Consider the following 25,952-nt stretch of genomic DNA (forward strand, 5'->3'; position numbering starts at 1 on the left):
CTCATGGTTGCAACATCCTTCTGAAAATACTTTTTCTTTTGATGTTCTCCTTACCCTTCATAGTCTGTTTCCTCTAAGTGTTTTCCCTAGACTGTTTTTTCTCTTTCATTTATTTATAATCCTTGGTTGTTTGCTCATTTTTAAGAGCACAGGACTAAAAGACTAACTGCAAGGTCTAGACACAATGCGTGGGCTAGTGGGCATGCCAACTATGATTTTCACTGTAGTGTTTTGTAGCTGGGCAGGTTAGCCGGGACATGGCTGACATCAAGATCTTAATTAGGCCTCTTCACTTGCATTGGTCAGGTTTCACAGAGAAGACTCTTCAGTATTCCGTCGTGGAATGTTAAAGATCTGGCTCCAGGATTCAGTAAGAAAAGGAGGATGCTGGCCTTCTTATCCATCATGTAAATGTCCTCTGTTTTGAGGATGGTCCCCCTGTCATCTACCGTATCCAGTATTCTTAACATATCCAAAATAAACAGCCACACACTTAGTGAAATCATATCATATGTGCATTTTAAAAGAATAAATACCTTTATATTCCATTTGTATAACATTTTATTGTTTGCATATTGCATAGTGAAAAGAACAGAGTCAGAAGACTCATGGTCAGGCTCAACTGCTAACTTGCTGTGTAAATTGGGTAGATCTCTTAACCTTGCTAAACCCTTATTTCCTCATCTGAAAAATGGAGATAATACTTATTTTACAGAATTGCTAAATACTGAATGAGATACTTATACTGTTTTCCTCTTAATTAGTCAAAATAATTCTATAGTTTGCTATTGCTAACCCCTTGTTCATCATCTCAATGCTGTTCTCAATAAATGCATTAAGACAACAGGTACCAATGTAACACTTTAATTTTGAATATTAACAATAGCAAAAGAAAAACAAACTCAAAAATGACCCTACCCTTTATTATTTTTAGAATACTGGCTTTTAAATACTTAATGATACTATCCCATCAGGAATTCAATTCATTTAAAGATCTTTTTTCTTCTTAAACCTACTCAAAATGAATACCTACGTATGTGAAAAACCCAAGATTACATGTGTAATTACTTTACAGTTTCCTCTCTGGCATAGTATAAGTAAAATACATATCATGGGCAGTTAAATACTTCTCCCCTCTACATTAGGGATGATAATATATATGAAGATTAATTCCTTATGCATTATCCCTAATGTAAAGAAAAATCACAGGTATTTTATACTGCTTGTCAAGAATACATACACATGGTAGACACACCTAGATATACACACCCCTTCTAAGAATATTTCAACTATCATCAATATCTTCTGTATGATCCCTTACAACTATCTGTAGTTGAAAACATAAAACTCCCTTTTAAGGTAATTCTGTATGAAACTGTATTATAAAATACTTTTGTTAAGCAAAATTGCATGTGTGTGTTGAACCCCAAACACTCAAAGTACTTTACTACTCTTAAAAGATAAACAAAATTCTTATACATTATAAAAAAATTTAAGCTGCTCTGCAACCCTCCTTTGCCAAAAGTTAGATACATTACACCACTCCAGCAAGAGATTAATAAATAAGGATTAAATATTCTATTTTACAAAAACATACAGAATGGCCAATATAAAAGTGAAAACCTTGCTTGAGAATTTATCAAATTATGTTCATTAAGAAGGAATAAGACATGGTATAAAATGATCACTAAATTTCTCTCTCTTAAGATAATCATGAGTTATCTAAAAATACCATGACACCCTTGTTCCAAACATTATTGTTTTTTTTTTTTTTTAAAAAAAAGACTGTGTTTCCTGGAACTAGAGGACTATTTGTCTCTTAGCTTTTATTAAGCAAACTTGATATAACCACCACACAGTGGCAAGAGATAGACTAGCTGTTTCCAGCTGCAGAAAATATTGAATTCTACCCTAAAGTACAGATCATTTGCAATATAACCCATAACAGTTAAAGCAAATCATAGTGCAGTTTGTATTGAGTTTCCTTATTTTTCCTTTCAGTGGAGTATATTCATTTTCCTGTCATTTGAGATCAGTTTGTGTTGCTTAGTAACTATTTTCATGTCCAGCCAAGATGTAGAGATTGCTGTGTGCAGTAGGATTTTCTGTTGGCCTACTTTCCAAAACGACAACCCTGTAATTAAACCAAAACAAAGGGCCTGTTTAAGAGTAACTACAGATTTCATACGTCAAATACTAACATCAAACTAGGAAAGAATATAATTGTTCACATTTCAGTGAGATTACATAATGATCACAGATGCATAATCAAATTCAGCTTTACATTTTACAGCTTTAAAACACAATAAGAATTGATTAATATAAAATATTGAAGACATTTTGGGATAGTCTCATTATCTTATTCCAACTAAAATATCTGGGCTGGGTGTGGTGGCTCACACCTGTAATCCCAGGACTTTGGGAGGCTGAGGCAGGGGGATCGCTTGAGCCCAGGAGTTTGAGACCAGCCTGAGCAAGATGGCAACACCCCACCTCTACAAAAAAATAAAATAATTAGCTGAGTGTGGAAGCCTGCGCCTGTAGTCCCAGCTACTCAGGACGCTGAGGCAGGAGGATCCCTTGAGCCGAGGAGTTTGAGGATGCAGTAAACTGTGATTGTGCCACTGCGCCTCAGCCTGGGTGGAGAGAGTGAGACCCCTTCTCAAACAAAAAACAACAAACAAAATTTGCTTACTCATTTATGCCAACAAAAGGTATAATATAATACTTTAGGAATTTACACTAACAGGAAGAGGATGGAAGAAGAGCCAAGAGAATAAAATAGGACTCTTAAGAGACACTCGTCCAAACTGTTCTTCAAGGTATTTGAAATAGCTTTTTAAAAAAAGTATGAAATGGGGCCCCTCTCCCTAGTTGCTGGAACAAAAGTGGAGAAAGAGTCCGAAGGACTGATAGGAAAAAAAAAAATCAAGTGCTATTCCAAACATTTTAATTGTGGGGAAGAGAGTTTGAGAACAAAATAAAAAATAATATACCCATGCAGAGAAAAAAGTTTCTAGAGGAGGAATGGGAGAAAAAATTTGCACATAACACTTATTTTTCTAGTGTATGAATTTTCTTTTCTTTTTTTTTTTTTTTTTTTTTTTTTTTGAGACGGAGTCTCGCTCTGTCGCCCGGGCTGGAGTGCAGTGGCCGGATCTCAGCTCACTGCAAGCTCCGCCTCCCGGGTTTACGCCATTCTCCTGCCTCAGCCTCCCGAGTAGCTGGGACTACAGGCACCCGCCACCTCACCCGGCTAGTTTTTTGTATTTTTTAGTAGAGACGGGGTTTCACCATGTTAGCCAGGATGGTCTCGATCTTCTGACCTCGTGATCCGCCCGTCTCGGCCTCCCAAAGCGCTGGGATTACAGGCTTGAGCCACCGCGCCCGGCCGAATTTTCTATAATTAGCATGTTATTACTTTAATAATGAAAACATTTTTAAAAAGTCATAGATACTTTATATTAGGCATTACAGAAAAGTAGAAAGGAAAAATATAATTACCTATAATCCAACTGCCCAGAGTTAACCGCTATTAAAATTTTGACATGCTTAGTTTTTTTTTTCCTAGACATAAATATCTATACTTAAGCAACAAAATAATTTTTATTTTTATTTTTTTTATTTTTAGATGGAGTTTCACTCTTGTTGCCCAGGCAGGAGTGCAATGGCATGATCTCGGCACACTGCAACCTCTACATCCTGGATTCAAGCAATCCTCCTGCCCCAGCTTCCCGAGTAGCTGGAATTACAGGCATGCACCACCAACCCTGGCTAATTTTTTTGTATTTTTAGTAGCGATGGGTTTCTCCATGTTGGTCAGGCTGGTCTCGAACTCCTGACCTCAGGTGATCCACCTGCCTCAGCCTCCCAAAGTGCTGGGATTATAGGCATGCGCCACTGTGCCTGGCAACAAAATAAATTTTTAAACACTTTTAAAGATAAAACAAAAACTCTGTTTAGATATGTATCTTAAAATCAAGGAGATGCCCATGTAAGAAGACAAGCAGAGCAAGGCAATAATCTGAAGGAAATAGTTTTTTGGAGCAAATAGTGATAGAGTGGACAGAGAATATGAACGGGCAAGGGAAAGTGATAGAGAAAGCTCTGGGTGGAGAAGGTAGAAGGAAAAAAGGAACCGAGAGAAATGGCCTCTAATGCCAACCCTCTACCAAGCTGAATTCTCTCACACGTGGTCTCATTAAAGGATTATCTACACCAGCATCAATGGATGATCCACAATTTTTTTTTTGTTTTTGTTTTTGTGACAGTCTTGCTCTGCTGCCCAGGCTGAAGTGCAGTGGTGTGATCTTGGCTCGCTGCAACTTCCGCCTCCTGGGTTCAAGCAATTCTGCTTCAACCTGCCGAGTAGCTGGGATTACAGGTACACGCCACCACACCTGGCTACTTTTTGTATTTTTAGTAGAGACAGGTGATCCACCTGCTTTGGCCTCCCAAAGTGGTGGAATTACAGGCGTGAGCCACCGCGCTCAGCCCACAATTCTTTTCTCAGCCCTTCCTGGAAAAGCAAAGAGCCTCTCATTCTAGTTCTAGAATTATTTACCAGATGATTCTCAAATACTCTTTTTGTTGGCTGGACTACTCACTAAGTTGCCATGCTTTGTGGGCTAACCTTTTCTATTCACTAAGGTAGTCATCATTTTTTGAAAAATTTCTGTTCTCCTATAAAACTCTCTCCACAATTTTTTTGGAGTTATGACTCCATTTCCCCCTCCTTCCTCAAGTATCTAAAACTGAAGCAATGTGAACCTGAAGACCAGAGGTTCCCAATCCTTGTCTCAGGACTAATGCATACCACTATAGCCAATTTTGTTTTAGTAACAACTTTTGGTGGGAAAAGAGGAAGGAATAGATATTTTATTAGTTATAGAAGTAGGCAGTTGGGTGACGGAGTGAAACCGTCTTTAAAAAAAAAAAGAAAAAAAAGTAGGCAGTAGATTTTGGATATCAAAAGCTACAGCTACTACATTTTTTTCATAAGATGACAGTTTTGCAACTTGTCTTTTATTTGGGGTATAAAGAGACCACATAATTCTTTTTAATTTAGATTAACTTTAGAAACTGAATCAGGCATTTTCCAATATAAAAGCAAGTATCATCAGGAGGTACATATTCCTAATAGTTGACGGAAGGTAGCACACCAGGAAGAAATGAAAACAAAGGGGCCCAGAATAGCTCTCATGGTACTAGGGACACATCAACATTTATACCAACACATTTTGTCTCAGTTGAATATAAATGTCTCTAGAATGACAATCCTTATACTGATAAAAGATTGCTAGTCAACTTATTAAAATATTACTAATTCTCTCAGTAAAGACACTGAGAAATTTATCTAAGTCAATGAGCTTCTAAGAGTTTTGTTTGAAACAATTACAGACTGACAGTATAATTAAGAGTATGATCTTTGAACCTCTTTGGTAATTAAATTAATACAACCAAACTATTACCTGTCTGATCCTAATAAGCGGAAAACTCTTGTTTCATCTGAAATCTCCTGGGTAACCTAGGAAAGAAAAATACCTATCAGTAACATCTTACTCTTCATATTGCCTTAATAATAATTTAAAATTAATTTAGATAGAGCAATTATTAACACAATAAATACTTTTTGGTAGACTTAATTCCTCAAATAAAAGAAATTTCAGTTAAGTTTTTTTGACTGCATATTATCAGAAATGAACCCACATTTATGGAACATCTAGTATGGGTCAGGCACTCTACTTAGAAGAACTCTGTGATATGCATTATAATTCTCGTATCATTGAAGAAGAAACTAAGACTCCAAGTGGCTAAATAAGTTGTTCAAGGTCATATAATGGGTAGACTCAAGACTTGAATACAGGTTTGTTGGACTGCAGAGCTCCTTTGGGGGACAAGGCTTGAGGTCAGGATTTGAGACCAGTCTGGGCAACACGGTGAGACCTTGTCTCTACAAAAATATTTAAAAATTGCACTTTGGGAGGCCGAGACGGGAGGATCATGAGGTCAGGAGATCAAGACCATCCTGGCTAACACGGTGAAACCCCGTCTCTACTAAAAAATACAAAGAAACTAGCCGGGCGAGGTGGCGGGCACCTGTAGTCCCAGCTACTCGGGAGGCTGAGGCAGGAGAATGGCGTAAACCTGGGAGGCGGAGCTTGCAGTGAGCTGAGATCCGGCCACTGCACTCCAGCCCGGGCCACAGAGCGAGACTCCGTCTCAAAAAAAAAAAAAAAAAAAAAAAAAAAAATTAAAAAATTTTAGCTGGGCATAGTGGTGCATGCCTGTAATCCTAGCTGCTCAGGAGGCTGAAGGAGGAGGATCGCTTGAGCGCAGGAGTTCAAGGATACAGTGAACTATGATTGCATCATTGCATTCCAGCTTGGGCAACAGAGCAAGACCCTCTATAGTCTGTTTTCTGCAAAGCTGCAGAGCGTGCTCAGCCATGTGCAGGTGCTATCCCAAAGTGCCCGCAGTTTGTATACCGGGGGGCAGGCCTTAACCAACATGGGGTAGCAGTTGCTGCATAAATGCTCCAGCCTCCTCACCTACAAATGAGTCAATTCTGAGGTGTATTTTACCCCATTCTTCAGTGGTCCCTACTGGATTAAGCCCCAGTTGCTCTTTGTGGGCACTAGCTTATTAATGTGTTCTTTATTGGCTTTTTGCCCCTTTTTATTCTCCATTCCTCATTCCATCACTTGTTTTCTGGAATCTATTCCCAAATAAACTATCTGCATTTGAGTCCTTGTCTTAGGGTCTACTTTTAGAGGAACCCACACTAAGACATTATTTTAGATATAAAATAAGTAAAAAAAAAAAGTCTGATTAGCAAGGAATCTGCAGTCTATCTGGGAAAATAGAATTAATAAGCTTGAATCAGAAAGTAAATTAGGTGTTATACTAGTTGGAGCTGATTTTTCAGAGTATTAAGTTCAGAGATGTTCTAATCATTGTGGACTGGAACGACTGAGTATGACTTTATGAAAGAGGTCAAGACTTCAGCTAGACCCAAGTTGAAGGATGAGAACATAAGCTGAAAAAAGGGTAAACAAGATGAGTTAAAAACAGGCCAGGCGTGGAGCTCATGCCTGTAATCCTGGCATGTTGGGAGGCCAAGTCAGGTGGATCACCTGAGGTCAGGAGTTTGTGACCAGCCTAGCCAACACGGTGAAACCCCGTCTCTACTAAAAATACAAAAATTAGCTAGGTGTGGTGGTGCATGCCTGTAATCCCAGTTACTCAAGAGGCTGAGGCAGGAAAATCGCTTGAACCCAGGAGGCGGAGGTTGCAGTGAGCTAAGATCGTGCCACTACACTCCAGCCTGGGTGACAGAGTTAGACTCCATCTCCAAAAAAAAAAAAAAAAAAGATAAGTTAAAAATAGATATTTAGGAAATGGAATCAATATTTGATATAGTAAGAAACAAGGACCTTCTGTAGATTTCTAACCACAGGAGTGACAAAATGAAAATAGCATTTAAGAATAATTAACTGTATGATAATAAGTAGGACTGTAGGTTTCATCAAGTGAAGAGACTTGGTGACATTTAGTGACATGTATCAGTAACAAGATAAACCTATATATTCAAAGACAGCTGATTTATATCATTTCTTCCTGGAAGCATTCTAATTCTGCATTCATATAAGAGATAGGAATATTCATTTATATATAAATAAGAGTGTGGATAAAACTAAAGGTAAAAGCAAAGAGAAGAAGTTTTTGAGCTTTAAGTATGGTTAGAAGAATCACAGAAGTACTCACATAAATGGGAAATGTCTCTGTTAGTATTATCTTAGCTAGTAGGACTCATTCCTCAAGTTGGAGGCCCAAATCCCATCTGCTGCATGAAATGTATCCTAATTATCTCAGGTAGAAGTGATTAAAAGAGACCCGTCAAATCCAGACTCTTCCACTTCACTAGTTATGTAACTCTGGGCAAGTTACTTAACCACTCTGTATCTGTAAAAATGGCAATATGAATAGTATCTACCTCTACTGGGTTATTTTCAGCCTGAAATAAGCAAATATTTGTAAAGTACCTGGAACACAGTAGGTTTTATTTGATGTTTACAATAAGTGTCTTGAACATAGCTGGTACTCAATAGTTACTAAATGAGTCAATTTTCTTAGATTTCCCTTAGTCCTATGCTCCAGCATGTAGATTTAAAAATATATTTAAAAAGCAGCTACATATTTATACATTATGGAAAACACATATTAAATTTAGAAAAGTTTTACAAACTTAGCAATCACATTTACAAATTACAAATTAGATAAATGAAATTGTGTGCACTTATATTTTGCAATTCCTGGTGGCCACTGAGAATTCTGAATTATGATACAAAAGTGAACATATTTGAAGGGAAAATACTGGCTCTTTTGTTCTACCAGTTCATAGCATGAAAAGCACTAAACACAGTAATGTAGGTTCAGAGAGGAAATGCATACAATGAGTGCTTCAACATTTAAAATTGTTAGTGGGAGTCAGTGGAGGTAATCTGAGAAGGCTTACCTCATCTGACTTGAAGCTTTTACCCTGCATCCCATGTTTCCAGAAAGCCAACACACTGTCTTGAAGGCATACTAAAAATGATAAGGGAGAAGTGAAACTAATATAAACCACAGAGCATTTCACTATAAATTTTCTCTATTTTTAATAAATGATAATATAAGCCTATTTGAGTGTCTAGTGCAAAATTCCACTGTCTGGACCATTATTTCTCAACATTTTTGTGGCTAAGATATGCCTAAGCTCAAGTCATTTACTGAGGTAGGGTTATGCAAGTCTTCGAAGATACATACAAAAGCCATTCATTTAAACATGAACTAACTTCAGATAAGGTGGATGTTGGCATATTCATTTCTTTCATACAGTGTATCTTTTGTCTTAAATTAATAAAATCATAAAAACATATATAATTGGGTTTTTGCATTAAAAACATTGTTGTTTAAATACTGTTACATATTCAGAAGTAGCTTTAAACAAGCATTTTTAATTTATGTTCACATTTTCCCTGTAACAAAAGAAATTTTAAAAAATAAACCTGGCTGGGCACGGTGGCTCATCCCTGTAATCTCAGCACTTTGGGAGGCTGAGGTGGGTGGATCACCTGAGGTCAGGAGATCGTGACCAGCCTGACCAATACGGTGAAACCCTGTCTCTACTAAAAATACAAAAATTAGCCAGGCATGGTGGCCTGTGTGTGTAGTCCCAGCTACTCAGGAGGCTGAAACAGGAGAACTGCTTGAACCCCAGAGGTGGAGGCTGCAGTAAGCCTAGATCACGCCACTTCACTCCAGCCTGGGCCAAAGAGTGAGACTCCATCTCAAACAAAATAAATAAATAAAAAATAAAATAAAATAAACCTGCCCCACAATCCAACATTTTACCACGCATTGAATATTTAGGATCTGTGAGTCAATTCTTACATAAAATTCTTAGTATTTAACCATTATAAGTAAGTATTACAGACAGATTTAGAAAAGCATAATTAAAGGTGATTGAAGAAAGTAACTGAAAATTAATTATTTTTTAGACTACTGACTTTTTGTAAAAAGTTAATGTATGAATGTTCTGGGAACATAATTAATCTCAATAAAAATGAAAGTATTTGACAATGACAAATCACATGTGTTTCACTAACTGTGACAAATAAAAAACCCAGTTACTGATTTTATTTTTAAGAGGTGTTGTAAAGCCATTTTTTTTCCCCAGGAGGATGCTTGTAATTATTCCAAGGTTTACTGGCAAGAAAAGATGGTAGCCTAGGAACAAACTTTTGTGTAACAATTAAAATTACGAAGATAATTTGGCACATCTGAAAAAGTTGAGGTATCAGTGTGTTTCAATGAAAGTGAAGAGGAATTAAGGATTCCTATGTCAGAATCTCTCTCAAAAAAATTTATATTACAAAAATGTAATACAAGGAGTAAAAGGAAAAACTAGTTTCCAAAATTCCTTTTGTCTGGACATTTACAGAAATGTTTAGGTTTTCTGCTTTAATGAATTAAATTTCCCAATCATAAGTAAACTATTTTTCATGTAAAATGTCACACAGAGGCACAAACTTATTTTGTGATAGGGTAAAACTCCAATTGAGAAATACATATTAAAATGCTTTTTAAAAATAAAAAACTTTCTAAGTAATGAAAATCGTGTTTTTAAAAGTATGTAATTATAAAGTACATGCTATTTTTTATGGCCCAAATAAAAATTGCCAACTTCATTTTAGTGCCTTTGATATATGGCAGACTTACGTCATGAAATGTTTAAAAATATTTCCACTCATGATTTTTTTCACAAGTTCTGTCACTCCTGGGGAAAATACTGACATATGATCAATGAGCATGCAAACAATAATAAACAGTAAAAACTTTCATCATAAAACCAATGAGTATTAGAGAGTAAAACATTCATTGACAAGGAAGCAAATTAAATGGCATAAAAGTTTACAAGTCCTGTGAGAACTAGCTATTTACATAAAAATAGATCCAAAAGCAGTAATATCAACACCCACCACCCACAATCTTACATGGCAAAGAATTATGGCATATCTAACACTGTTATCACATCACACAAATACCTTCCTGATTGGGAAAGAATCAGGGAAGTATAATTCACTTAATGCAGCAAAGGGAATAATGAACAGAAATTTTAAAAGTGATTACAAGTTTTAAATATTCAGGAAACAATAAAAGATTTATGATGGTCTGAACCTGCACTGTGCAATATGAGAGCAACTAGCCATATGTTGTTATTTACATTAAAATTTGAAATAAAATCTAAAAAACAAAAATGTAGCACTAATCATGTTTCAGGTGCTTAACAGCCATATGTGTTTAATCACTAATGTATTTAAGAGCACAGATACAGAACATTTCTGTCTTTTTTTTAGATGGAGTCTTGCTCTTGTCGCCCAGGCTGGAGAGCAATGGCATGATCTCGGCTCACTGCAATGTCCGCCTTCTAGGTTCAAGTGATTCTCCTGCCTCAGCCTCCCAAGTAGTTGGGATTACAGGCGCCCGCCACCACACCCAGCTAATTTTAGTATTTTTAGTAGAGACGGTGTTTCTCCATGTTGGCCAGGCTGGTCTCGAGCTCCTGACCTTGTGATCCGCCCACCTTGGCCTCCCAAAGTGCTGGGATTACAGGTGTAGAACATTTTTATCTTTACAGAAATTTCTGTTAGACAGTGCTGGTCTAGACAACCCTAAGTACAGAATGAATTTTAATAATCATAAGTACCACAAACTGATTTATGAAAAAAGCAGACTTACCTACAGATTCAATGCGAAAATCAAAACTTAACTCAGAGGCCAGTTTCTTACTTGATTTTAATTTTCCTTGTAGATTTACAATTTTTACAAATTCTTAAAAAAAAAAAATAAACAAGTCAAGACTGGACATGCAAATCTGCTAAAATAAATGCAACTTGATATATGTGGATTTTACATGGATATCAAATAATATTCTTAATAACGTTCAACTATTTATCTTGAGTCAAGTATGCCAAATGGCAAAAAATACTGTAAGAGTGCCTCCATTGGTAAATGGTAATTCTGCTATTATTTTCTTTTCTTTTTTTACAGTATATATTGAATATTAACACTCATTTTTAAAAATGTACACTTCTTTAAAAATGGCTACCTTGGTGCCGTAAGAGGTGATTTTTTTTTTCCTTTATAAATTACACATAAGTAACACTTTCAGTAAAACAAAGTGAAAATCTTGAATTATGGTTTAATAGAATAAAAAATTGCTTTATCAAGTACTATATGCAAAATAAAATTAAAAATAGTACTTACTGTCTAAACACACTAAAACGGTATCTCTCTCCAACTGCGTTACATGAATGGAATCTAACTGCTGGCTGCCTTAGGGAGTAAAAAACAAGGTTACAATTATACTTTTAAAACCTAGAGTCTAGAAAACAAACAAATTCTGACTTTTGCTGTGACTTAAAACTGATCTTTGAAATTTAACACAATTTATATTTTGTGATGTTATCTTTCAAAAAATGCATGTAAATCAATTTAAGACGACAGGTATGTCCTAAGCATGGCTAACTCAGCTGAAAAAAACGTCAGTATTACCTTTAATTAATACCTCAGCTAGGTCTAGAAAGGTGAGTTACAAAAATAAAATGAAGCAAAGGTAAAATATGAGGAGGAAAAGTAAGATGCATGCTATATACAATGGCTAGGTTTTGCTCTGCACTTTATATAGCCAATGGGAGATAGAAACAAGATCAGCTGGGTGAATCACAGCAAACCTAAATTAAAAATAAGCCAGTGATTCAAAAGGGCACAGGATTAATGAATCTGTAATAACAGAGACATTTTCCTGGTATAGGTATGTGTTTATAGGTGGGTGGGAGGTCTTTTACATAGAGGACACTGAGTAACATGATGAACAATATTGTCAAGAACATCTTTGCAGGATGCAACTCTCATCATTTTGCTGATATTTAATGGGCTGCTTCTAACATCTGCTGATAGATGTAATAACATTAAAAAAAATTTCTGATAAAACTGCATTTTAAGCACTCAGATTGTGTCAATGGTCTAGCTGAATCTAAGAAAATATTTTAGATTATTTAGAGCAGTCCTTCTTAACTATACCTCTTTGGGAAGCCTATGCATTGTCTCCTTTGGAAACTGCACATTCAAACATAAACACAGAATTTCATATAATATTTTGGGGTGTTTGTGGACCTTCTAAAGCTTATACATGGTGAAGAATCCAGATCTACAGAATCGATAAACTGTCCCTCATGTAACACTTCAAAAATAGTTTTTCTTAGCTACTCTATGTTCAGGCATTCATTCAACAAATATTTACTAAGCGCTGACCATAAGCTAAGCACCATCCTTAGAGACGAGGATATAGCAATGATAAATCAGACTGAGCCTAAAAGAGTCTTGAATAGGCGTTTATTTTAATGTTAAAACTTGCCAGTTCAAGGCATAGCCTCTTTGTTCAACAATGAACACAGCTGGGAGTTGGATTAACAAATCACTTGTAAAAATGGGGAAACCTAATGAGGACAAAGTGCTGGACTAGAAAGGTTGCCTCACCTCTGCCTGAAGGTGACCTCAATGATTACCCTCAGGCAGAGTTCTGTCCCTCCCTCAGGAAGTAATTTGGGTCTTTAAAGAGCCTTGATCCCAGGCAGACAGTAGTTGGGGGTCTACTTTAATTTTAGCCAAGACAATGTTAAAAGTAGGTAGAATAGTACGCCTCACGCATTAAAAAACAAAGCAAACAAAACTCTCAAAAAAAACCCCCAAACTCAAACATACCCCAAAACTTGAAAAGAGGACTCACTGAACTCCTGCCTTGAACAACGTAACCTTCTAATGTATCATTCAGAAGAAAGTGGTCACAAATATACATTACATAGTTGTATTAAATGACCTGCTTTATACCATGCTAATGAGCAAAAAAAAAGAAGTTGGGCTGTCAGCCAAAACTTGTCCTTAAATAAATTGACCCATAACCTTTCCTTTGAGAGATAAGAACAGGGAAATATTTCTTTTTCTTTTTTTTGAGATGGAGTTTCGCTCTTGTTGCCCAGGCTGGAGTGCAATGGTGCGATCTCGGCTCACTGCAACCTCTGCCTTCCAGGTTCATGCGATTCTCCTGCCTCAGCCTCCCGAGTAACTGGGATTACAGACATGCTCCACCACGCCCGGCTAACTCTGTATTTTTAGTAGAGATGGGTTTTACCATGTTGGTCAGGCTGGTCTCGAACTCCTGACCTCAGGTGATCCACCCACTTTGGCCTCCCAAAGTGCTGGCATTATAGGTGTGAGCCACTGTGCCCGGCCTGCGGAAATATTTCTATTTGGGCAGTTTACAGCTCATGATAATAAAGCAATACATTTGTACCTTTCTGTTAGCTATAACAGCAGGGCATACATCCAACTCAACCTAAAGCATTGATCAACAGACTTAAAAGGCAGAGTGCAGGTGGAGGTAGAAGGGTACAGAATGTGACCTGGTCCATAAAGAATATGTTTATAGAATAGTGCATGCTGGAGCTGGCTTGTACTGAGTTAAATTTTCAGGAATTTGGTGAGCCAAATGACATCAGGTTGGTTGTTCGAAATTGGCCATGGGTGGAGTATTTATACCACAAAAATAGGCAACTGTAATAAATGGTTGCACCTCAAGAGCCTGTTGTTAGACATTTACCAGGATATCACTGGTTCTTACTGATTCTTATTTTGAAAGTGAATTTAGTGTAGGTTCTATATTATAACGAGTTCTTGTAACTTAGCTTATAAATTATCAAAAGCCAAAGGTTATTTAATAAGAAGCATTAAGCATCAAACTTATAATACATGTAACAGACTTCTTCAAAAGGCGGTAAAGAATACAACAGTGGTGAGTAATGAAATAGCCATAACTAAAGCTTGCTTGGCACATGTAAAAATGGCCTAATAAACCTGGATTATAAATGACCAAATACACCAGCACAACAAACAGGAAACTAGCAAAATGGAGACCCCTCCCCACCCACTTCACATATTATGCAGATTTAAAAAATGATTTATTGAATGATTTGTTCTAATTTTAAAGTCTAGGAATAAACTTCCCATTTTTTTTCAGATCTTTCACTGAGATATGTCTCATTTAAATGGAAAGGCTCAGAAGCAACAACTAAGAGCTGCTTATTCAAGTCTGAAAGCTTCTATTCAAGAAGCTTCTATTCAAGTCTGAAAGCCACATTCACTGATTCTAAGAAGTGAGGGAGGAAGACAGGATAAAACAGGATAAGTGACGCTCTTTGCTTGAGAAGTTGATAAAATTTTAAGAACTGCTTAGAAAATGTATTTACTTAGCAAGTCCAAAGATTCACTGGTAACAACTAAGACTTTTCACTGTCAGAAATCATTAAAAATTTCCTTTGTCTAAATAATTTGTATCAAACTACCTCTGGCAAATAGACATCATAAATATATGTACACGATTCTATGGGCTTACTTGGGAAACGGTTTTGAATATTTAAAAGAGCCCACACTGGTGTTTTGCTTCTTTTATACGCAAAAGTATCAATATTCTAACATAAGGTAAAAAATACTTACCTGCACCAATTTCTGTAAACCATGAAGATGCAGAGTTCAAATTGATTGTCTCAAACTGAACTACCTGATTCAATTCAGTGCCTTTGCTAATCGCTACACAGACCATAGGGTATTCCTGTTCTGGTATCACCAGCATTTCAAAAACATTCAAAGGACTTGGCAAAGGAAAATCAAAGTGCTGCAAAAAAATAAACAATAGAGCCATAATTCAGAAACAATCTCCCCATTCATACCATTGTTGAATAAACTCAACAGAAAGACTCCCATCTTCTTCATTTATCTAGTTCTAAAAAGGATTACCTCTAAGATGATAAGAAGGATAAATGTTCTATAAAAATGTGTCTTAGAGAATTGGCCATATTAATCTTTATGACTGATGGTTCTGGAAGTTATTAACATCAGTTAAACATTAAATCCTAAGAACACAAAAAGCCCTAAATCAAATAAACAACTACAAATAACTATAAATGTTCTGACCCTAGATAGTAGTATTGGGATCTTTTAATTTTAGCTTCAGTTATACACTAGTGTTTTCTAAAGGAGAAAAATGTGAACAAAATAATACCTTTATCAACATGAATTTCTGCATTGGCTCATACCACTGAAGTAAAACAATTCCAGACTGTAAAGCTCCACAGAGGTATTTATGTCCCGTGTAAGGGTTTCTGACTGGAAAGAAATAAACAAAAAACCCAGACACACTCAAAATACTGAATACTTTTACTGTATCTGTTAACTAGGATGACAAGAGTGGGCGGAAAATAAAAAAAAGATTGTGTCTTTTCTTTTGGCTTCATTGCCTTTTCCGTTTTACTTTCTTATCTAGATTTTAAATTATATACGTTTACTTCCAAACAACTTTCATATACTAGGTTCTTATACATAAGAACTTTTTACAAGCACAATAACAACCTAATATGCAACCTAAAAAGCTGTTTTTTTCCCTTCCTCACTCCTTACCGTCCTCCTTCTTTCTTTTTCTTTTTAAAGAGACAGGGTCTTGCTCTGTCACCCAGGCTAGAATGCAGTGGCACAATAACGGCTAACTGCAGCCTCATCCTCCCAGGCTCAACCAATCCTCCTACATCAGCTTCCTGAGTAGCAGAGACTATAGGTGTATGCGACCATGCCCAGCTAATTTTTCAATTTTTTTTAAGAGGTGGGGTCTCACTTTGTTGCCCAGGCTGGTCTTGAACTCCTGGGCTCAACCAATCTTCCCATCTTGGCCTCCCCAAAAAGCTGTTTCTTAGTAAATTCAAATTGAATTTACTAAGAAAATTTACAAGAATGAGTTCTGACAAGGTCTAGGAGGCAACTGAAAAGCACCTCGTTTTGGTATAGTAGGGTACAGATGTCTACTCCAGATGAAAATAATTTATCTTGTATGTATTAATTCATCTTGATATAATGTCCTTGACTCAAATCTATAAAAATTCATATTGCTCTTTCCTTCTCCCAAATTTGATTTCCATTAATAATTATAATCATTGATTATAAGAATAGTTATTTGTATTAAACTCTAAAGTATTATTTATGAGTTTATATCTTAGATTATAAGCTTCTAGGCCTTTTGTGCATCACAGATCTGGGGAATCTGATAATAGATACTGACATGATTCTCCCCAGAAAAACAATCATACAATGTGCTTATATTTATAGCACATCTGTGGTTAAACGTTTTTGTTTTACAGTATGGACTATGCTGTGAAACTATTATGTGGCACAAAGATCAATGTGCAAGTTCATTGATAAACAAAAGAATAAATAGGAAGTTAGGAACTCAAGATCTGAAGTCATTGAACCTGAATCTGATTCCTACGTTCTGTTACTTACTAGTGACATAATTAGTATTACGGAATTGTTTAATGGTTAAATGAGGTAATTATGTAGTAAAGAATTTAACTTCACACAAAAAGAGGTCTGGTCTCTGTCCTGCTTCTGGGAGGTAACTGCTAAGCCTTTGGAACGTCATGCTTGATAGGACTGTTTTTGGGGGACTCTGGTCACTGGATAATATAACAATAATGATTTCGGGTGGGGACTGGCCACACTGGATAATCTTAATATGAGGGCTGGTCATGCCAGAAATACCAAAAATGTGATTTTGGGTGAGGGCTTTGGATCATGCAACATCAGATGACCTCTAGCGGGGCTGCATACTGAGATCAGCAAGGTGGTCAGTCAATCATGCCTTTGTGGATGAAGCCCTAGTAAAAACTCTGGACACTGAGGTTCGAATAAGCTTGTGGTTGGCAATGGTTGTGTGTACTGTCACATACCAATGCTGGAAAAGTAATGCTACCCATTAACCACAGGGAGAGGACAACAGAAGCTCCATGTTTGGTACTTCTCCTGGACTCTGCCCTATGTACTTCTTCCCTGGCTGATTTTAATTTGTATTCTTTCCCTGTTCTAAATTGTAATCGTAACTATAACTGCTTCCAGTTCTGTGATACCTTCTAGTGAATTTTTTTATTCTGGGCGTAGTTTTGGGAATCCCCCAATTTGCAATTGGTATCATAAGTGAGGGTGTTTTTGTGTGAACTGTTCCTTCTAACAGCATAGTTGGCTCAACTCCTGTAAACATGTTCATAAAACATGGGTAGTAACTGGTAGATGGCAAATACTAAATAAATGAAAGTTAGAATACTAGCAAAGAAACAGTCTCAGGAACTATGGTTACAAAACTCTAGGAACACTATGCTCTGAGAAAACACTAAGGTTTTTATCTCTAAGCGTTTCTATGCCATGTCTGTCTATATTCTTGTACTTCAGTGGCAGCTTAACTTCTTACTAAAAACAAACTTTAAAAACCCACCCTCCTTCCTATTTGTTTCCATAAGATGCTTCAGATAATTTTAAAGATCTTAACAGTTCTAACCATTGAGTTTGAGAAATACCATTTACTCACCAATGCAACATTTGTGGCAGCCTTTTGTATCAGGAATCTTTGTTGTTAAAGCGAATTTTCTGAAAACGTAAGACAATATAAATGTACTCTATAGTAGTGGTTACACTACAGTGATTTGTAAATCAGTTGCATCAGAATCTGACAGAAAGGAGCTTAAAAAACTGTCTTGGATCCTAACACCACACTATCTGATCTTATAGGACTGAGGAAGGGCCTGATAGTCTGTATTATAAAACTTCCACAGTTGATTCTCATGGTCAAGTTCAGAAAACATTCAGCTTTTCCAGATATAATACACTTTAGTGTAAACTACCTTTGAAAATTAAGACAAAGTTTTTTACTGGGCAAGAAATACTGGCTATTTTAGAAATAAACACTAATTCCCCGTAGAATCAAAATGATGTTTTATACCTTGGTAGTATGCGGTCTGGAAACCTGTGAGTTTGAATATGGGCAGCTAATCCTGGTTTTTTGGCGTGTTCAAACAAAGCTATAAGATTGTGAGAATAGAGCTGAAAGGTTTTTCCTATAAAAGAAAAACATGTTACCTTTTTAAGGATCATTTACAGCAAAGAAATACAATTTTCAAGAAAAAGAAAACATAATTACCTTCTAAAATGAGGAGTCCAGTAATGTTCAAAAAGCCAAGCAAAATAGAAAAACACATACAAAAAACCCTCAGTTAATACTATTTTGAAAGACAATAGATAAAATGTTTTTTAAATTAATAGATAATTTTAATTCATAATATATAGGTACTAATAGGTGATCTGGGCAGACTAAATCTTAATGATGCCAGCACATAAAAAGAGAAACTGTTGTACAAAATCTTATGTTATTGATTGAGTTACAATGACATACATGTGATTATTTTAATACAATATGGAAAATTCTATAAAGCTATATTATCATTATTTCTCTGGGATAGACCTATTTATCAAGAACTTAGCAAATTACCCTGGATTAAAAATCGTTGTGAATGAAGTCTTAAATATAACAGATTGAAATACTTAAAAAAGTAAAACCAACCAATATTATAAGCCATGATATAAGGATAACAGGGCTACAATTCCATATAATAAAAAATATGGCTGTATTAAGTAAGAGGGATGGATATGGTAAACATCTTCTGATTTCTCATTATATATGGTATAATATAACAATACAAAACAATATTTATCTTTTTATTATTAGAATACATATATACACACACATATACACAGTTTTTTTTTTTTTTTTTTTGAGACGGAGTCTTGCTCTGTCGCCCAGTCTGGAGTGCAGTGGCCGGATCTCAGCTCACTGCAAGCTCCGCCTCCCGGGTTTACGCCATTTTCCTGCCTCAGCCTCCGGAGTAGCTGGGACTACAGGCGCCCGCCACCTCGCCCGGCTAGTTTTTTTTTTTTTGCATTTAGTAGAGATGGGGTTTCACCGTGTTAGCCAGGATGGTCTCGATCTCCTGACCTCGTGATCCGCCCGTCTCGGCCTCCCAAAGTGCTGGGATTACAGGCTTGAGCCACCGCGCCCGGCCTATACACAGTTTTATCCTCAACAAAATTATCTGTATTTTCTCAGAACAGAAATATTCTGCCTAAACATTAAACACCTTTCCTTTCTCCATTTCCCTATTCTACATAGTTTGCTACCCAGCTAGCCAGGCAGCTAAACACACATGTACATGCCTCCTATAGAGCATTGCTACCTAAGATGTACCCTGTGTAATTTTTAAGCTTATTTCCAAAGACAAGTATAAGTAGGGATAAAAGCAGAAAGAGAGTTAGAGAAAAGTAAGTTTATATGTATACAATTCATAACTGTTAAACAGAATTGGCTTTATTTTCATAATAGTAATATAAAATATTAATATATTAATATTTTACCAAACAAAAGTAAAAAAGATTCGGGGGAAGCATAATTAAAAGATATTAAATATTCTTTTGAGGACCCCAACTTTTTAGAAGCCATTTAACACACAACTAAATAATATACTCTCCATGAACAGTGTCATTATCTCAAATATACAGACACTTAAAAATCTCTACTAGAGAGAAATAATAATTAACTTATCTTGTACTCTACTACCAAAATGAAAGCAATCAGCAAACTTCTTGGTAGTCATTTAAATCTAAAATATAAGAAAATATTCTTTTCATAGGTAAGAATGAAAAAAAAAAAAAAAGCCTAAAACACCACCTACCTACCCATTCACCCCTAATAATAACCAAGAAAGAACAAAATTAGGTTACTCTGGAATCTTGTTCAGAAAACCTTAAAGAATCAGTCCAAGACAGTTAACAGGTGTCCAGAACAACATGATTTTCACCAGCAAACACCTGTGTAAGACTATACAGTTTACTAAGCACTCTGGATATTATCTCATTTAACTCTCACAACCTCATGAGGCTGTACTGTTACCCCATCATCCTCATTTTATAATTAAGATAAATGAGGCTGAGAGAGAGTGACTTGCTCAAGATCGCAGAGAAAGAAAATAGTGTGATCCTCTGCTTCTTTCCTGTTAATTCCTAAAGGAGGCCAGGAGTGGTGATAGTGATGGTGGAGGAGGCTGAGTGGAAGGAACGGCCTCTAGTGATAAGCACTGTGATATCCTTCAGGTATTCAGATGCTGGGTGGGTTTGGAAAGTGCAGCCCTAAGTGAAGACAGGATCCCTTCCCAAAGTTTCTTCCCATTCTAGGTGGGTAACAAATATCCATAAGTCCCAGTGTTACTATATTAGATTATAGTCATCCAGAATTACAAATAACAATTAAAAATGGTGTATATTAAAATTACATTTCTCTGCTTATCTATGGTTTATTTTTCATCATCACATACATACCTGATAATGACATTAAAGTATTATTGATAACATACAGCCAAGTACACTTCCGTGGAAATAACTAAGAAAAAGAAGATAAGATTCTCTCGTTGTCATTATTTTAATCTCTTAAAGCTCCAAATTCCAACATTTTGAAATTGTATAACAATAACTATTTTCTAACTTTCAGGTAATTACTAAACCCTTAGGAAAAAAAATCTTTCAACATGAACATGTAAAGAGTACAATTTTATCCCTTTAAATATTTAAGTCATAAAAATTAAAATTGGGGCCTACACAGATTGAATTAAAATTAATACACTTCTTTATTCAATTTGCTTAATTTCTTGAGTTAAAATGCCTAATTACCTGTTCCATCGTTGCTTCATGTAGCTCATTGAGATTCAGTGTGTAAATGCCATCTTCAGTTCCAAAAATAATGTACTGATCTAAAAGAGTTGAGATGAATTACCAGAATTTACTATCATCTTCTGAAATCATTCACTAAAATAATGACTTTGCATTTTAATGGCATTAAGAATTAGCCACCTATCCATCCAAAATAAAATTATTTTCTTAAATTTGTGTCACCTTACCTCTTTCCCCAGTTCCTTTCTGATTTTTTAAAAGCAGATATATTCTATGTTAGACTAACTCACTCTGACTTTATCTTACTATATAACCCTGCCTTTCAATATAATTTTTGTATTTTAAGATTTTTAAATTATAGTTACACATTTTTGCAAGACACCTCAAATATTTTGACCAAGGAAACAAAAAATTAAATAAATTATAAATCATAACACACCAGAAACAATGAGCACACCTAGTATCCAGATCTTGGTTTCTAAATATTACTTTCCACTAAAAAGAACCAGGGCTTCTTAGAGAAAGACTGCTTACAATTCTGGGGCAATAAAATTAGATGCTGAGCCTAGAAATCTTGCTGTGGCAGAAAGTAGTGTTAAAAAATGATGAGGACATTTCAAACAAAAGAACACAGGCATTCCCACTGCTCAAAAATTCTGGGACAATTTATGTGTGAAAATAAATAATAGAGATAGATCATATCTCACAGAATAAAATAAGAATTCATAAGTTTAAACTGATACAAACAAATGAATAAGTAGGAAAGAAGAGAAACTGTCAATGGATATCAACGGATTGTCAATGGATGCTAAACTGAGTGAGTGAAAGTCTGATGAGCAAGAGAATATTTATAAACAAAATCTCAGTGCATCTCCATATTAATTACCTATAAATCAGAAAGGGAAAAACAGTAACCTGAGAATGGAGAAGGCTAGTGAACACTGCCTTAACCAAGACATCAATATTAATATCACTAGTATTTGCACAAGCTGGTATCATGTATCTCCTGATATGATGTACTGAGAAGATGCACAGTAACATTTCTGTGTTATTCCCATAAAAAATGCATAACCTGATTCAAGCATGAGGACTCATTATACAAACCCCAATTAAGGGACATTCTACAAAATAAGTGGCCTCAAAAATGTTGAGATCAGAAGTTGAGGAACTGTTTTACACTAAAAGAGACTAAAGAGCTATGGAAGGTAAACGCAACATATGATCTTGAATTGGATGTTAGACTGGAAAAATACAAATGGGATTGAGACTATAAAAAATATTATTGGGACAATTAATAAAATCCAACTATGGACTTTGGATTAGAAAGTAGTAGTATATCAATGATAAATATCCTGATATTTATAATTGTACTGCAGTTATATGATTCTTGATCCTAGGAAGTACACATTGAAGTACAAAGAGTAGAGGAGAGGAACATATTTCCAACTTATTCTCAAGTATTAAAAAAAAAAGTATATATAGATAGAAAGTGGCAAAACAAATGGGGCAAAATTTGATGATTTTTGCCTGATGATTGAATATACAGGAGTTTCTTATGCTATTTTTATAATTTTTTTGTATGTTTGAAATCATATCAATTAAAAGGTTATGAACAACAACAAATTCCTCAATAAAAATATTTTTTTCAGGCTACGCACAGGCTCATGCCTGTAATCCCAGCACTTTTGGGGGGGCCAAGGCAGGAGGATTGCTTGAGCCCAGCCTGGGCAACATAATGAGACCTTGTCTCTACAAAAATAAATAAATACATAAATAAATACATAAATAAATAAATAAATAAAATAAAAAATCAGTTGGGAGAGGTGGTATACACCTATGGTCGCAGCTATTTGGGAGGCTGAGGCAGGAGCATTGCTCAAGCCCAGGAGTTTGAGCTGCAGTGAACTATGACCGCACCGCTGCTCTCCAGCCTGGGCAACAGAACAAGACTCTGTCTCTAATAAAAATTATTTTATATATATATATTCCCCCTCTGTCATACTGTTTAATAGCGGCATGTAAAGCCAATCATTATAACCTGCCTTTACTATTATGTTTAAGTAGAAACACACATTTCCTGAAATCCTCTACTGCCTAATAGCTAATTGCCAGACACTGGGGTAGGCTTGTTCCTTCCTTGCAACAAAGTAAATATTGGGAGTGATTTGTGTTTCAAAGGATCACACCGAAAAGCAGAGGTGTTAAGTTTGTTTTCGAAGTCACATGGTAATGACAGAGTGGGAATCCAAACCCAGATCTATTTGATTCCAAATTTTTGCCTCTAAAAATGTTTCCTTACTTCAAAAACATAGTCTAAAGTTTCAAAGTTATTTTAATATCATTTCAGACTTACAGAAAAGTTGTAATAGTACAAATAATTCCTAAATACCTGGAACACAAATTCCACAAATGTTGAACATTGACTACTTCTGTTTGATCCTTCTCTCTCCTTATGTAAATGTTTGTTTTCTGAGCTGTTTAAGATAACTTATGAGCATGATGCCTCTTTACTTTGAAGTATTTGTGTACATTAAGGAAAAAAAAGTCATATAACCACAAGACATTAATACTTAAACAATAAACAATGTTATCTAATCTATAATCCTTACTAATTGAGATTATAAATTGTCCCAATAATGTCCTTTTATAGTAAAAGAAAATTCTAAATTAAGGATGCAATCAGTTGTGATTTCTCTTTAGTCCTTTAAGAATAGTTCCTATACACTCCTAAATTTTAATGCCTTTAAACCAAAACCCTATCAACCTATTTAGGTTGCTGCAGGTTCCTATACCATTAGGTCTCTAAAGTCGTATTTTTAAAATAAACAACTTTGAGTCACTGATCATAAAGATCTTTCCCATAATAAATATTTTATTGGAGATGTATATAAAATTCAAACATTTTACCTTTTGTATCAGGATGTATCCAGGATGTTGCACAATTAATTTTCAAAGGACAGCCATCAAAAACTTTTGAAAAGCATGCTCCCATCTTATTTATAAAGAAAGAAATGTTGACTTATTTGATTAGAAAATTTCATATATTCTTGGAAAATAGCTAACATCACTGAAATACTAAATTTACTCTTATTTGCCTATGCTTGTTGTTTCATTCCAAAACAAAATTAATATTTTGACATCATTAAACCCCTACTACCAAAGAGAGTCTCATATTCTTTCCTTTTGTAATCTACTATTTTATGGCAAAAATATCAAATTTACCAAAAGATCTACATACATGAATGATATAGTCTAGGAATTTTAAGTTAATACTATTTTTTAGGACTGACAATTATTAATGTGACACAATGGATAATTTTATTCAGTAACATTATAGTGATTACAATTGCAGTATAACTCTTTAATAGTCATAAGGGACAAAAAGGTTGATATTTATATTATACATTAGACCTTCACTGAATAAAAAAGGACAATGTATAAAGCATCCCATTCACATGATTGGTTTCCATCCTATTCATGGGATCAATGGGGTTCCCATTCACAGATAAGTTCCACTGACTGGCCAGGAAGAAAGCATTAATATAAGCTTCCCTGCTTCCTTTTCATTGTATATAGTCCAATGTGAAAATCACTTTAGAGGTAGAAAGATATTTAATCCACATCAAGAAAAGGACACAGTACTATTAATATCATCACATTAAAATTAAATAGGCCTTTGTAGGCTAATCTGATGACTCAACTGCCAGTATTCACAAAAAGTGAAACACTGCCAATTCGAATTCATGCACTCAAATTAGAATGCATGATATGATTTATGAGATATCCAAATGCATCCAATATCTTTGTATTTTATGATATCGTAACTTTCAAAGGCTCAAGTATACTGATAGCCAATATATTGCTGCTTCTAAAGAGAGAAAAAATGGCAAACAGTTCACATAAAAATATTCCTTACCAGAACTTTTGGGGTGGGTGGAAGGCCATTGATGGCTGGTTTCTATGGGAAAAATAAAATTTAATAGTGTAAGACCTCCTAAGTCTTAAAGAAAAACTTGAGACATTTAGAACTTTGGCTACTTGAATTACCGAATTAAACAGACCATGACCCTTGCATGATAAATATAGTATTATTTACAACTAATCGCTAAATTCCTGTTATACCTACAGGGAAGTCTCGTTTGTCCTTTTTTCGTGGTAACTGTGGTGCTTGTGCTGATCCTTCTGTATTTTCACTCATCAGTTTTGAAATACCATCATCATTTCCTAAAGAGAATCATGTTAAAAGTTGAATGACCACACAAATAAGTACTTTCTTTGAAAAATTATTTCCCCTTTCTCCCACTATTTGTCTCCCACTTGGATGATCCTTTACTGGAGAATATTCTCTACTCTCAGGTAAGTTAATTTATCTTTGGTGCCCTTCTCTAGATTCTACAGAGGCAGCATTGCATCTTTAGCAGTGGTCTTCATCCATGTTTTTCTGTATCACGAAGAAAAAAAATCTGACCTACTGGCACTGATATGCAAGGCTTTTCATAATTGAACTTCAATTCACCTTTTGAGTTGTATCTTCCAGTATATACCCTTTAAAACTATTATAATAGACTGCATAATTCAGATTTCCCAGCTTTAGTGCACTTGATCTACCCACTGAAGGCTCATCAAGCCCTTTAACATCCTGCAGGAAGGACCAGGTGCGGTCACTCATGCCTGTAATCCCAGCACTTTGGGAGGCCAGGGCAGGCGGATCACTTGAGCTCAGGGGTTCGAGATCAGCCTGGGCAACATGGCGAAACCCC

At 35.6% G+C, this 25,952-nt stretch overlaps 1 protein-coding gene across 5 annotated transcripts in view; it reads right to left on the reverse strand.

The window, feature by feature from the left end:
- Positions 1-543: 543 nt before the first annotated feature.
- Positions 544-25,952, reverse strand: part of MAP4K5 (mitogen-activated protein kinase kinase kinase kinase 5) — a 115,349-nt gene continuing 89,940 nt past the window's right edge. For 3 of the 5 annotated variants that reach the window (XM_030930003.1, XM_010389472.2, XM_030930005.1), the window contains exons 19-33: positions 25,319-25,416; positions 25,109-25,150; positions 24,100-24,184; positions 21,193-21,272; positions 20,845-20,905; positions 18,617-18,619; positions 18,419-18,533; positions 18,008-18,066; positions 15,662-15,765; positions 15,097-15,274; positions 11,812-11,880; positions 11,284-11,376; positions 8,519-8,589; positions 5,472-5,527; positions 544-2,134 (exon numbers count right to left, since the gene is read on the reverse strand). In XM_030930003.1, coding sequence (XP_030785863.1) covers positions 2,047-2,134; positions 5,472-5,527; positions 8,519-8,589; positions 11,284-11,376; positions 11,812-11,880; positions 15,097-15,274; positions 15,662-15,765; positions 18,008-18,066; positions 18,419-18,533; positions 18,617-18,619; positions 20,845-20,905; positions 21,193-21,272; positions 24,100-24,184; positions 25,109-25,150; positions 25,319-25,416 — 1,202 coding nt within the window. In that variant the 3' untranslated portion in view covers positions 544-2,046. Of the gene's footprint in view, positions 2,135-5,471; positions 5,528-8,518; positions 8,590-11,283; positions 11,377-11,811; positions 11,881-15,096; positions 15,275-15,661; positions 15,766-18,007; positions 18,067-18,418; positions 18,534-18,616; positions 18,620-20,844; positions 20,906-21,192; positions 21,273-24,099; positions 24,185-25,108; positions 25,151-25,318; positions 25,417-25,952 lie in introns of those variants that run through there. The other 2 variants (XM_030930004.1, XR_004057227.1) reach the window with 2 other exon arrangements.

The sequence above is a fragment of the Rhinopithecus roxellana genome, chromosome 5, assembly GCF_007565055.1.
Source record: "Rhinopithecus roxellana isolate Shanxi Qingling chromosome 5, ASM756505v1, whole genome shotgun sequence".
Taxonomy (NCBI): Eukaryota; Metazoa; Chordata; class Mammalia; order Primates; family Cercopithecidae; genus Rhinopithecus; species Rhinopithecus roxellana.